We start from the raw sequence: 13550 nt of genomic DNA, 5'->3' as shown, positions 1-13550 counted from the left end.
TTGCAGACGTGGATACATACAGTAGTTATAGTGGGCAGCATCCTGTTTTACTTTGTGTTCACTCTGGCTTTTGGAGCAACCTGCAACACCCACAGCCCCCGGTCAGATTTTTACTGGATCATGGAAAAGCACATGACAGACCCAGTATTTTACTTAGTTTGCCTCCTGACTACTTGCATTGCTCTGTTACCCAGGTGAGTTTCTGTCCTATAAATTAGTAACCAAAATTAGTTTTCTGTGAGTCAGTGATGTTATGAATCTCTGGTTAGAGGTCTTTTTCCCCTAGCATCCCCCAATAAAAATGACAATTTCATTGCTCTACTAGACCAAGCTATGTAAGGACAGCTTTTTAGTGCCATTTAGTTCTCCAAGTAAATTTCAGTAATAAAAAACATCCTTTTGTGGTTTATATAATGTGAAATACTGTCTTTGGAGGGTAAAGAAACAATAATTTTTGTAATCACAGAGTTCATAATTTATATACAAATCAGTTAAATTAGTGACCAGAGTTGGACATGCAGCATATATAGACAAATATTGTGCTTAGTCTTTGTTAGTTTGTGAAATGATTTTCTGTTTGAAATTAATGTCATGGATATGTACAGGAGTGTTTAGAATGAAGAATGCATGTACAGGCTTCTTTGTGGGGTGGAAACGTGCTGACCAGCCTCACAGCTCACCAGGGCAAGTTCAAGACCATTCACCCTTGAAGGGCAGTAGTATGGCATGGAGGTGGAAGACTCAAGCAAGCTGAGCAGGGAAACACCTGAGTGAGCCAACAGAACAAAACAAACCTGTGAAAACCAGTGAAACAGACTTCATCAAACCCTCTATTTGGCTTTCTTTAGTAGCCACAGTTAATCTTCGTTTCATTGGCTGAGCATGAACTCAGGTCTGTAGCCTACTAGTGAAGTGCCTCCAGTGCTTAATTATTCATTGTTCTGTGTTCTGTCTCTTTCTTTCCATCTTACATCATTTCAGAAAGAATGAGACTTGAAATTGAATTGCACAGACAGATACTGAGAAGAGTTGAGGAGACTAAGTGCTGTTTCCTGTTCACCTGATGTAATTTTATTAGACACAATCTGAGCACACTTTCTGGATCAAGTGCTGTAGTACAGGCTGTAGGAGTTGTAAGTCCTGCCAGCAGGAAAGGTGGCAGAGCTGTGTCTTAAGCATCTCATCAGGAGTTTTACTGCACTCACTGGGGGTCATGACTGATCTGATCTGACTGGTGGCTTTGGTTCTCATTTCAACAGCATGACAAACTGTGAGGTGCAAGAAACATGTGGCCTCTGCCCTTTCTGTCCCTGCTCTCAACTTGGTTCAGGTGGTGACAATAGAGCCTTTTCTTTCACACACAGTAAATCTCCTCTACATGATAAATTAATAGATAAAGGCTGTTCTGGGGCCTTTTGGTGGGCTGTAGACAGCCACAGGAGGATAAAGGTTTTAGCTTGGTGACAACGTCCAATAATGTGGCTGTTCAGTTTTGAAGATGACAGTGGTTTTCATGGTGAATTAAAGGCAAACTATGTAGATGCTCCTTAAGTCATATGTACTCTCCCTGTGTCAATACCTCAAGAAGATTTATAGCTGTTGTGGCTAATTTCAGCTTTTCTGCTCCAGTGATTTGAAGCAGCACTGCCTTTTATGGGACTACTGCTGTCACATGTATGTTTTTTTCTTGTTTATTTCTGATACGATCCTTTGTGTGGTGCTGAAAACCCCCCACTCAGGGGCACTGTGAGGCCAGGGCGTCCTCTGCAGCCTCTAGTGTGAGAGAGTGAGATTGGGGCTTTCACTGGAGGTTTAAAGGGGAAGCTCTCTTATGGAGGAACAGACATTGGATGCCCTGTTGACTGAAAATTCACTGCAAAAAATCTGTGATTAAATCCAACCTAAGTTGCCAGTTAAGTTAGTTCTAATATCACAGAATCATAGAATGTCCTGGGTTGGAAGAGACCTTAAAGATGATCTAGTTCCAGTCCAGGAACTACGCTTCAGGGTTGCCTGAATGGTGTTTGGTTTCCTTTATTCACTTGAAATAGTTATGGGTTTTCTTTTAAACAGCTTAGTTGTTACTGTGTTTATTTTGTAGATATTTGATAAGAGTTCTCCAAGGAACACTGTTTCCATCTCCAGTGTTGAAAGCCAAGTACCTTGTCAGACTGTCCCCTGAGGAGCAGAGGAAAGCAATTCAGAGATGGAAAGATGAGTGCAATGTGAATGATAGAGTGGAGCTCCAACCTACTTCTGTGCCTTCAGCTACAGGTGCTGTATCCGAGGGAGAAAGCACCGACAGTGTTTTGCCAGCATCTAAAACACCTCTTCAGACCTGTTCAAGAGATGGGTTAGTAAAGAACACCTCCTCCTTACCAGACATTCAGGATGAGTCTAGGAGTGCAAGTGGCTTGAACTCTGAAAAGACTGAATTTGTCAAAGAAAACTGATACAGTTACATTTGGTGGTAATGGTTCTTGCGCCAAAGTCTGTGTGTGTGCTTCTGAAAAGGGCAGCAGTGCTGTATCTCTAGCACACAAAGCAGTTTTGAGTTATTTTTTGTGTGAAGAAGATCCTTTACTGTATTTTACAAAATTGGACTGCTAGCTGGTTAAACACAGGAGTAATAATGGCTGATTTATGCCATGGTGTGGTTTTGTTTTCTTCAGCCAAGGTAGATGATGAACAGATTTCCTTAAAAGCTTTTTTGTTCATAAGACTTTCCCATAATTTATTAAGATGTTCAAGGTCTAAATGTCTGGATTACTTTTTTTATATCTCTTCACGCAGTAGACTTTGCCTACTGCTTATTTCTTGTATGTGCAACGTTGCATAACACCTCGTGGTGTTATGGGCAGGACATTGCATAAGTGTGGATTTGCAGAATGCAGTTCAGCAAAGTCAGCCTGCTCCCTTATGCTGCTGCTCTAAAACCCTGACGTGCCCTGGGAATCACCACTTGCTAAAATATGAAGTAAGCAACAGGGCTGGATGTGGTGTTACTGGTTGGCTTGTTTCAAGACTTTTTATTAAAGTGTTATTGTGTGCGTAGACAGTCATTTATATAACCACTGTGGTCCAGTTTGTTCACCAGGCTATTGCATGGGCCATCTCACTGATGGGCAAACACCCTTTTAACCCTAAGAGAGAAGCCCAAATGAGACACATGTGACATGTCTCCCTCGCCTTCCTCTTCGTATAAACAGCAAATCCCAAGTGCAGCCTTTTGTTTTCCGTGACAGTTCATCCTCCTGCTGTATCACTCCATTTTGACTCCATGTGCCATTTCATGTTGTCTGCTACCGAATGGACTTCTTTCCCACCTCACCCAATTCAGATGTTGGCTGGCTTTTCTCTAAACTACCTCATGCCTGTACTGCAAAATTGTCTGCCAGCAGCAGTGAGGAGCTCCAGTCCATCTTCAGGTCTTCCTTACAAATAGCAGCTTCTAGCTGGTCACATCACTCCTTTTCACTCTCAGGTGTTTTTTACATTCCTCCAGGCTTTTCTACTAATCAGCTTAAGTGTCTCTAAAGGCTGCTCAGAAGGCATAGTGTATTGCATTGTCTCACATTTGAGTGCTGTTACTCGTCCTTCTCCAAGAGAGGTGAGTCCTGCCCTCTGCCAGTTTCCCACTGCTCACACACTGCTCAAAAAGTTGCTGAGGTCTATGTGGAAACTTCTAGATTCCAGACTCTAAAATATAGCCTCCTTTTACTTCCCTTCCCAAAAAGTTACATGGACAATTTAGAGAGGAACTTAGGAAATCTGTTTGTGTTCACTAGCACCTGTTGAAATAAATAGTTTCCTCAGACTGTAGCTGCTAATGATTTACTAGTGCTCAGCCCATGCTTTGGTTCTGTTACTTGCTTAAAGTTTTTGCTTTTAAATTGCCAAGATTTGTGTGTTTATTTTTAGGCACCATGTTTCGGGCAAAGGCTCTGCTTTTTAATTGAACCATGAGCTTTCCACATCAATGATCAACATTACATATTCCACATCTTTTAAGATCTCTGCAGGAATTTAAACAAATGCTGTGAGGTCTGGACAGCTGCTGCTACACAGGACAGATATTCAGGGCATGCTGAGTTCATTCAAATGCTGGTCACCACATGTTACCAAATGTTTAAAACAGCTCTGTGTTCAAAAAGTAGACTGTAATTAGGGCTGACTCTCTCCCTAGTGTTACTGAGGAGAAGAAGAGAAAATACACTTTTTGTTTAGCTTGTAGAAGAAAAGTAGTGGAAGGAGAAAGAGATGACAGTGATTTCTGAATTTATTGGTTTAATTCGGCTCAACAAATGACAAAATGGACAAAATGTTTTTGGTATGTTCTAATGTAAAGTTAGTGGAGACCTTTGAAGTGATGGCAGACATTCAAATTCCAAGAGATCATGTTGGTTTGAGTTACTTTTTCAGGTGTTTGTCTGTAACATCTTTCTTGTGTGGGGAGGCACCTTGGCATGAGTGTACTCCAGATTTCCCAAGTGAAACATCTGTTTTCTGAACAAGAAATGGGAGCTGCAAGGTTGCAAAACAGTCAGCAGGTTGTGTGGGGAGACAGGCTGGTACGAGGGCAAAATCATACAGGAACGGAGTTACTGGGATGAAGTGAAATCATCTACTTTGCTCCACAGCTTCAAGGCAGGCTCAGCTCCACCCCTGTTCTTCCTAGGGGATGTTACCCTGTTATAAAGAGCTCCAGAGAAACAGGCAGTGCCTCCCTGCCCTGAGAGTCAAATGGTGATTTTGTTTTCATTATCTGACCTGAATGTTTCTTCTGCACTTTAAGTCCACGGCCTCTCTGCACTTGTGGCCACTGAGAGGAGAGTGGTCCATGTTTTACAAGTCTCTGACTTTATGACTGAGGTGTGCTGAACTTTCATGGGGGAGCTCCAGCACTTCCAGTGACCTGAGGGAGTGCAAGCCTCATCTCTGTCCCCCAGTGTCACTGCGAAAAAGAGTTTGAGGGATAACACCAGCCTGTGACCTGCTGTAGAAGCAGAACCTACCAGCAGGTTTGACAGGTAGATGGTCTTTTAGTGTCAGGGTTTGCTGACACTTAAAATTTTTTTCATAAGAAAGCTGTAAGTATTCAGAGGAAGATCTTCCAAAACCTTCTGACTAAGGCATGGCATCAAAATAACTACATGAAGAAACATGAGTGGAAGTCATGTTAGACCCAAGACCAGCTGCATGATGCCTCTGAGACACTGAAATGGCTATTATGTGACTCCTCACCAGCGTCGTCACTCCATTACTCACAACTTGAGTGGAGTAAGAGGTGAGGCTTTCAGGAGGACACTTCCTCTCTGCTGAGATTAAAGGTGCTTTTGTACCACTTGAAGTGGTGCAAAATAACACCAGTGTATCTGTGTATTGCATATTGGTGACTTAAAATTGTCCTCTACAGGCTATGTTTTATTAGAGGATTTCAACAAGCAGTCTGGGTGATAATCTGAATTATCTGTTAGGTAAAACTTGCTTTGGGGGTTGGGGTTTTATTTGGTTTGGTTAGTAATTTTGGTGTGGTGGTTTTGGGGTTGGTTTTGGTTTTTTTTTTCGTTTGGGGCGGGGGGGTGGGGGGAGCGGGGTTGTGCGGTGGACAAACAACAGAAATACCTGAGAGCATTTGCTGTGATTACTTGCTGTCTTTTACTGGAGGGGAGATGAGGGTAGTGAGTCTTCAGTAAAAACTAAAAATGTTAATTGGTCGTAACTAAAGTAGTGCCAAATGAAGGGTGGAAACAAATTGCTTTCCCTGTGCTTCTCAACAGTTCAGTGTTCCCTTTATTTTATTTTTTTTTTCTTTAGCACTGAAAATGTCACAATCAGCTGCTCGCTTCTGCACTCCTGGACTTAGGCACAGCATGATTTGACTTTTCCATTTTGAAAATAAGCTTTTTAAGAGCATCCCACAGGTGCTTCCAAGTGTCATAAGAAGAAACACAGCATTTACACTTCTTTAATTTTAAAACAAACCAAAACAACCACCTCCAGACTTTGTAGTTACATCTCAGTCTTAACTCTGATTTTGATGGGCAATACTTGATTTACAGAAGAAAGTACATGTTTTAAATTTTTTTTCTTTCACAGCAATCACACCTGTGCTAAACATTTGCAGGTGGCAGTCAGTCACAGCCCTTGCTGAGTATTTTGGCAGCACAGCGAGCTTTGGTCTGTACCTGGGGCACAGTCTGAGCTGATGTTTAGCCTGAGCTGTTTTTTTCCACAGCCCCACTGGCTGCAGCCCAAGGCTGAGGACCAGCTAACGCAGAGAACCCACTGCTCCCACCAGTGCTGGCTCTTGGCCAACGCTAATGGGAAACTCCTGAATGTGACTGTCTTAACAACACTCCCATAGCTGAATTTCAGTGTGAGTTTTGCATTATTTGTTCCTCTTTTATTCTGGTTATGTTACTCTTGCCCTCATGGTCCTGGCTTCCTTATTGCAGCAGAAAGGTAAATTTTAACTGTTTTAAGCTTTTGTCTGCTTATTATTTTGATTTCAGTTGTTGAAATTCCGTGTACAAGTTAAAAAGAGATTTTTTTATTTAAAATTCATTGCATTCCAGAGCAAAATTATAGAACAGAATATGTTCAGATTGCAGATTTGATTGCAGCTTTAGTTTTTCAGATTTCAAGGTCTGGAGTAGTTGTTGGTAGCAGTATTCATGGTAATGTTCTGTATTGGAAGCATACACACAGAAGAAAATAGAAGTTGTACAGTGGTAGTGCCAGAATCTCCACAAGTATTACAGTGCTAACAAGGCTGCTAAAAAATACAGCCAAGTATTCAAAAATGCCTTTTGAAGGCTAATTTTAGGCATTATTGCTAAAGTTGTAACATAATACCTCCATATTACCGTTCAGTCTCTCCAAAGATTACAACACATTTTCAAGAGAGAAGTTATTTGGAAAACGATTGTAAATTTTTATTATTACAACTAGAAAGAAACACGTTGGCTTGTTTGAGTGGCATTGCTTCCATTTGGAGATCCAGCTGTGGTAGAAGCAAAACTGTTACCTTACAATGAAGCTACACCTGTGAGACAAACAGCACAATTGTGATCCACAGCCATTATGTCAGCACACAGGAAAAGGTTTGATACAGTGGAAGGAGGAGCATGTTTGCCTATTTCATGTGCACACTTTAAAAAAACAGTATAAAAATACATTTATAAAATTACAAATTTCCTCTTTACATGGAATGTGTCAGACACAGTCAGGGAAAGGATAAGAGCCAAGTGCTCCCTCCTATAAAGCCATTTGGGATGAGGTTCAGCCAGGAATTTCTTCAGACTGACCCCATATAGGATGAGGCTGGACCTTATGTATAAGCAGGACTCTCTCTCATTTCCTGGGAAGGACATTTGGAAACTGGTGGTAGGCCAAATCCAATTAATTAAAATGTGTAGTTACATGTTATCATTTGGTAATGCTAATATCTACATGAATGACTCTATGCACTCTGGTGCTTTACAAAATTCAAAGCTGCTAACCACCCTATCCAGTGGAGAGAAGCCGGGCTGTGTTGTTCATTCTGCAGCAGCACCTCTTTGGAAAATAGACCTGGTCAGAACTTGTCTGACACCAGCCAGCTGATTCAATCAATCACTTGGCCACTTCTCCTCAGGGAACTCTGTGATAACCAGCTCCAGGACTCAGAGCTTTTCTGCCTTACAGCCATCCCAGCCTCAGAGGACAGCTGAAGTGAGGACTGAGAGCTCCAGCCTCTATATCCTTGAGGCAAGGACATCAATAACCAGCTTCAACTGTAATCTACTTGCCCTAGATGAACATGGTCACAGCTGCTTTCTCTCCTTTAAAGGTGGGGGAAAGAAGGGTATTTAAGTGTTATATCTTTAAGATATTTAAAGTAAAAAAAACCCCAACAATCAAACCAAGCAAAGCCTCAAAGATTTTTCTCTCTGAGCATGAAACAGTGATTGAGTAACCACTTAAATAGTTTCAGAATCTGTAGCCTAAATACTGAGTGTTTATTAATATTCATGTCCACAGTGCAGGCTAGTGTGGCTAATGTTCTAATGTTAGCGATGTTTAAGGAGAAGATACAGAGATAAAGCTTCATGAAAGCAATGTATCTATGTAGGTGAGTTGCAGCATGATTAATAGTACCTGAAATGTCCATGTGTTAGGTCTTTTAAAGCATGTTTCCCCATGCAGCAGTCATGCTATTGACAAGGCCCTGCCATGCTGTCATGGGGCCATGCCAGAGGTAGCAGAGAGGGTTATTGTGTGCCTGAGGCTGGATTCACAGGGGAGTAGGCACAGCACTGAATACACAAATTTTAAATGCATTGTTCCCCGGTGGATTTTATCCTGTAATCCTCAGATTCCTGACTGGTCCTGTTCTGGCTTCCTAAAAGCTGACAGCTGTGCAGGACATCATCTACATCAGTTGATAGGACACACTTTCCCTCTTGCAGCACAAAAGGGTGCCAAGTTCCATCATAATCTTTTCCAGACAGACTCTCTTGAGTTAAGGCTTAGTGTCATACTGCTGCACAGAGGACTACACATCTGGCTACCAAGCACCTGAGCTGGGCTCCTGGAGCCTTTGCTGGTGAAGCTGTTGTACTTTGCTTCTTGTATTTGTAATACTCCCTTGAACAAAAGCTGGAATCCCAAGCCTTCTATCACTCATTTTCTTTCTGCCTTTTTTCCCCAAATGTTTCATCTTGCTAGTCAAAATTAAACTTTAAATGCAAAGTAGAAGAAGAAACCTATAAAAACTAACCAGTTCCCCAATATTTGGGATGGTGCCCACACTGCATCTTTTGAATTTTAAATCTGCCTTTTCCATGTCTCAACAAGATGTCTCAATTAGCTGACTCTAGGAGGGGAAACCACCGCAGTGGTATTGCCAACCCTCTTACATTTTTGGAGGGCTGGAGATGGTCAGTGCATGCTTTGTATGCAGAACACATTATACAAAGTGGGGAGGAAAGCCAGTGGGGCAAAGGTTTGATAAATGCACTGCTCAGTGTAGTGCTGCTGAGACATGAGTGTTTCCTGGACACATTAGGACGCTGGAAGCTACAGAAGATTAAGTGCTAGAGGCTGTTCCAAGGAGTCTGAACAATAAAGGCTTCAGTGCCTCCACTGGTGGTTATGGATCTGTCGGCCTGCTGGTTCCTCCATCACCCCAAAGAGCTGCCCAAGCTGGCTCTGGGAACAGAAGCTGTGCAATCAGGACAGAACAGGGTTATTATGCCCATGCAAATTAACCAACCTGAGGGACAAAATGCATTAGCTCAGGCATGCCAGGAGCACATGGCTACACACCTTTGGAGACCAGCACGTGTGCTTTGATGTGTCCTGTGCCACACAGATGTACAAACTCCTCAATGTCTTCCAGACCCTCCAGCATGTAGTATGGCCCTGTCGAGACTTGTCCTTGTGAATGTATGTCCTGCAGTGCCATATGAATGCACAAAGTTCCTTCCTCATCACAAGAAGTGAATGAAAACGCATGTGCTACTAATTGAATAGTATTAAAATATGTTATTTTAAAAAGTTTTTCTAGTCTGTGCTACTGTTTAGTTTTAATAGCTGAAAGGCAGAAAGTGGTTGATTCTTTTCTTTTAAGCTTTTTGCAGTGTTTGGAATAACACCACAACACAGTTAAAAGAAATGTCAAAAGGATTATTAATTCTACCACAACGTATATTCATGAGCAGAGAATTTACCAGTAACATATAATGCATATTCCATAGCTCCACAACAAGAACAGACAGAGCTTGAAACTCCTTTTCACAGAGTTTCTGGACTGCAAAACCTTCAGTATTGAAGGGCTGATTCCTTTTTTCTTTTGTCTGTCAGCACAGTTCTTACCATCTGGAGTTAGTTTAGCAGAAAGGTGTGGATGTATATTTGTCTTTCAATCCACTCAATAAAATGTGACACGTTACTGTAAACTCCAGGTCCCAAAACTTTGGAAAAGCAGACAGAGCCCCAAGATGTTAAACCAAACAAAGTCCAGCGCCCTGCAGTATGCTCACACACAAGTGGTCCTCCACTGTCACCCTGCAACAGGAAAGTTAAAAACAGTCTATTATACACATGGCCAGCACTCGTGGTTAAAATTGTATCACTGTTCCTACAGCCATTTGCCTTCAGCAAATAACTCAGCTGTAAAAACCAGCTGCTCTGATTAACTGTGCAGCCTCACACAGCATTACCAGTATTTATTACCCATTACATTTGTACAAAAAATTGCCTGCAAAAGGCTCATACAAATTAAAAATTTAACTAATGCAGATAAACCTTAGAGTCTTCTAGAAGCATTTCATTATCATGAAGGTAAGTTGTTTGCACCAATATCAGCAGTAATAGTAATAATAGGAGTTGGGTTAAAGTATGTAAATAGACAGTTGTCCTTCCTAGAATAGATTAAGTATGCTACACCTAATTAACATCAGAATACTTTGATTTCTAAAAGCAATTTTATTTGTCGAAACTTTCTGTTTCTCCTTACAGAGAAGCTTACCATGCAAGAGTCCACAGTGCCAGATTCATAGCCAGCACACAGCATCCTGCTGGTGATGATTTTCATGTCAAAATATGACTGGCATTGTTCTAAGGAAATTATGCGAACCTCTCCTTCTTGAAGCTTGAAAGGCACTGAGAAACAGAATTAAGCGTTTACTATACACAAATTCACAAACACTTACCTATTTATGACTCCATGAGGTATGACAAACATTTCCTTTGGGATACATTATAAATACTGCTGTCTCTGTGGATATTAAATGTGGAGGAGCACTATGTGTTGCATTCTGGAGAAAGATTAAGCACGTGAGGTATGACATTTGCTGCTTACTGAGCATTTGCACCTGGACATGATGCAGTTTGTGACTTTTAAGATGGGGGCAGTTGTGGCTGGAAAATAGTAATGTGAGAGAGGTGGATAACAGGTTTGATTCACTGTTCCAGGGCAGGACCTCCCTGTTTCTTGGTGTCTCTCATGGTAAAACTTCATAATAATCACAGCCATTTTGGTTATGTTTGGGTAAATTTTACTTACAGAATGTAGCAGAAAATCAGCATTTGAAACTAACGAAATTATTGTAAAATGTTCACGAGACAATAGATGACTTCTTCCTAGTCTAAGCAACTGACTGAGCTCAAATTCTAATCTAAGTTCTTCAGCCTAGGGTATGTAGTACTAAATGCTGTGTAGCCACAGTGGATTTTGATGCTTCCTAGCATAAAATCTTTAAAATCAACACTGACCACATTAGAAAACAAAAAAAAACATTTTCCATTTACCAGTTGCTGCAAAACCATTCTGTTGGGAGTTTTTTTCCTGACATCATATAGAGATACTTCCAGACGAGTAGAGATGCTAGTAAACAGTTTACCATTCATGTGTGCAATTTAATTTTTACCACATCTAACCTGGCCACTACAACTGAAATTCCACTGAAGCAATACAGAAAGGAAGATTTCCTTACCCAGCGTACAGAAGAGTCATCCCTATTAATTATTATAATAGTAGCAAAGAAAGAGACACAATGTGCACTAAAAGTGTTGGGGCCAGGCTAATTTGCACACTACCCCTGCAGAATCATTTTGCCTGAATGAAGATTTACATAACACAATAGTTCCTGTCAAGGATTGCGGCAGCCTCAAAACAGGAAAACACACTAACATTCTATTCAGAGACAGAAAAGCAACATTTGTGATTATGGAATAAATTGTGTCACAAGTACAAAATTATTCATATCCCTGTTCCTCCAGGCTGTATGCCAGTGCTTCCAGAGTCTCCAGCTTTCACTGGAGTGTTTCCCTCACACTGATGATGTGATACCTTTTGCAATACTGTTCTGAATGCAACTTAGATAGGCAAAATCATAACTAATGCAGGGGACTTTCTTGATAGAAGTTTCCAGATCCTCAGCATTTTTAAAAATCAAGCCAGTATCTAAGTAAGCATTAAGGAGCATAAACTGAGGCTGCTGCTTGAAAAGCTAGGCTATAGTCACAGCTTGATCCCTTCAAGAGTAGTTACACTTCCCTAGTATTTATTAAAATCCAATAATAGCATAAATGGATAAAAGTTTCTGACAGTATTACTTATTTCATTAGGTCAGTAGAAGCTTCACATGTTTTCCAAAAGTCATAAAACCCAGAATAGTCATCTTACTTTTGTTGCCCATGTGTCCCCAGCCCGTGATGTAGCAGTAGGTGTCTGGCTGAACCAGCTGGTCCTTGCTGGGCAAGCAGACAGGTCTGACATAGCTTGTCTCATTGATATCCTCATCCAGCTCCACAATGCTGATGTCATAGTCCACAACTGCTCTGTTGTAGCGTGGGTGGAGGATGATGGTCCTCACCAGTCGGGTCTGCATGAAGCTTGATGGATGATCGAGATTGCTAATCCCAAGCACAACTTTCCAGACAGCTGCATTTTCTCTCCTTTGTAAAAAAGAAAAAAAAAAGTGAAATTTCAGTCAAAGTCTTTCTTTTACGCTAAAATACCCAAGATATTTTTTCTCCCTTTTTGCAAACTGTGCATTAATCCTTACAGCAAAGATCTGAGCAACAGAAGTAAGTATATGCTTTCCAATCTCCCTCCTGCTTGTAATCAAACACATTAAAGCTCACTCCCATCAGAAGATACGAAACCATGTATTACTTGCTGTATTAAAGGCTGTCCAAGTCATCCCTTGGATTCTTCCCAGCATTAGTTGCTCACATGCTCAGTGGTGGGCACATACAGATTTCACTGGGTGAGAATATTGTTCAGTAGTCTGCTGCTGACAGCAGTTAAGTCTCACTGAAATCCGTAAGTACTCTCAAAGAAGCAATTCTATTGTGTAAATTAAATATTTTTTGATAGCCATGGGAAAAGTCCTTTATTTATTCAGCATTCAGTCTGTGCCAAGTCTACTTTCTATGCCTAAGATCAAAGGTTACTTTGACTCTTAAATTTTTTTGAGACTCTTTTGGTAAACATGCAAGACCACAAAGCAATGATACATATGATACAGGGAGAACACTGAACCACTGTCTGTTGAGACACATCAGGAAAGCCTGGATTTTATGGAAGACTTGGAGGCTGTAATCTCTTGATCCTAACTGGTCACAGGATGAGTTGCAGGTTCTTCGTGGTTTCTAATTATTCTGTGATGCTAAAAGCTCTCAAGAAAGTCACCATTTTTCACAGCTGTTGGAAGACAACTCCATGTAACTAAGCACCTTTGACAGGACTGAAGCTTATTCAAAGCAGTGTAGGTAAAAGCATGCAGAATTTCAGCTTTTTCGTAGTGCTCAACAGGACTGTAACTCCTGTAATTTGTGAAGAGATTCAGTTGCTAAATCAAGACTACATTTACCTTAAGGGTTGGATGAAAATTCTAGCATTTCAGACTATAATGATCTTTGTAGCATCATGACCAATTTGTGAGCTGTCCCATAAAGTACAGAAATTAAGTGCTGAGAATATTCACACACTATTGTGTTTATGACCATTGTAAAATAGCATTGCCTAGAGAAATAAACAGCCAGAATGCATTGTC

General features: G+C 41.0%; 2 protein-coding genes across 3 annotated transcripts in view; one reads left to right on the top strand and one right to left on the bottom strand.

Moving 5' to 3' along the window:
* Positions 1-3815, top strand: part of ATP10D (ATPase phospholipid transporting 10D (putative)) — a 31027-nt gene extending 27212 nt beyond the window's left edge. The window contains 2 exon segments of the mRNA XM_066317047.1: positions 7-194; positions 2102-3815. Coding sequence (XP_066173144.1) covers positions 7-194; positions 2102-2453 — 540 coding nt within the window. The 3' untranslated portion in view covers positions 2454-3815.
* Positions 3816-9099: 5284 nt separating this feature from the next.
* The window catches only part of CORIN (corin, serine peptidase), a 115202-nt gene continuing 110751 nt past the window's right edge, over positions 9100-13550 (bottom strand). For both annotated transcript variants that reach the window (XM_066317045.1, XM_066317046.1), the window contains 3 exons: positions 12176-12447; positions 10517-10650; positions 9100-10053 (listed from right to left, as the gene is read on the bottom strand). In XM_066317045.1, coding sequence (XP_066173142.1) covers positions 9871-10053; positions 10517-10650; positions 12176-12447 — 589 coding nt within the window. In that variant the 3' untranslated portion in view covers positions 9100-9870. The remainder of the gene's footprint in view (positions 10054-10516; positions 10651-12175; positions 12448-13550) is intronic.

The sequence above is a fragment of the Sylvia atricapilla genome, chromosome 4 (assembly GCF_009819655.1).
Source record: "Sylvia atricapilla isolate bSylAtr1 chromosome 4, bSylAtr1.pri, whole genome shotgun sequence".
NCBI classification, from domain to species: domain Eukaryota; kingdom Metazoa; phylum Chordata; class Aves; order Passeriformes; family Sylviidae; genus Sylvia; species Sylvia atricapilla.
This window is presented reverse-complemented; position numbering and strand designations above follow the sequence as displayed.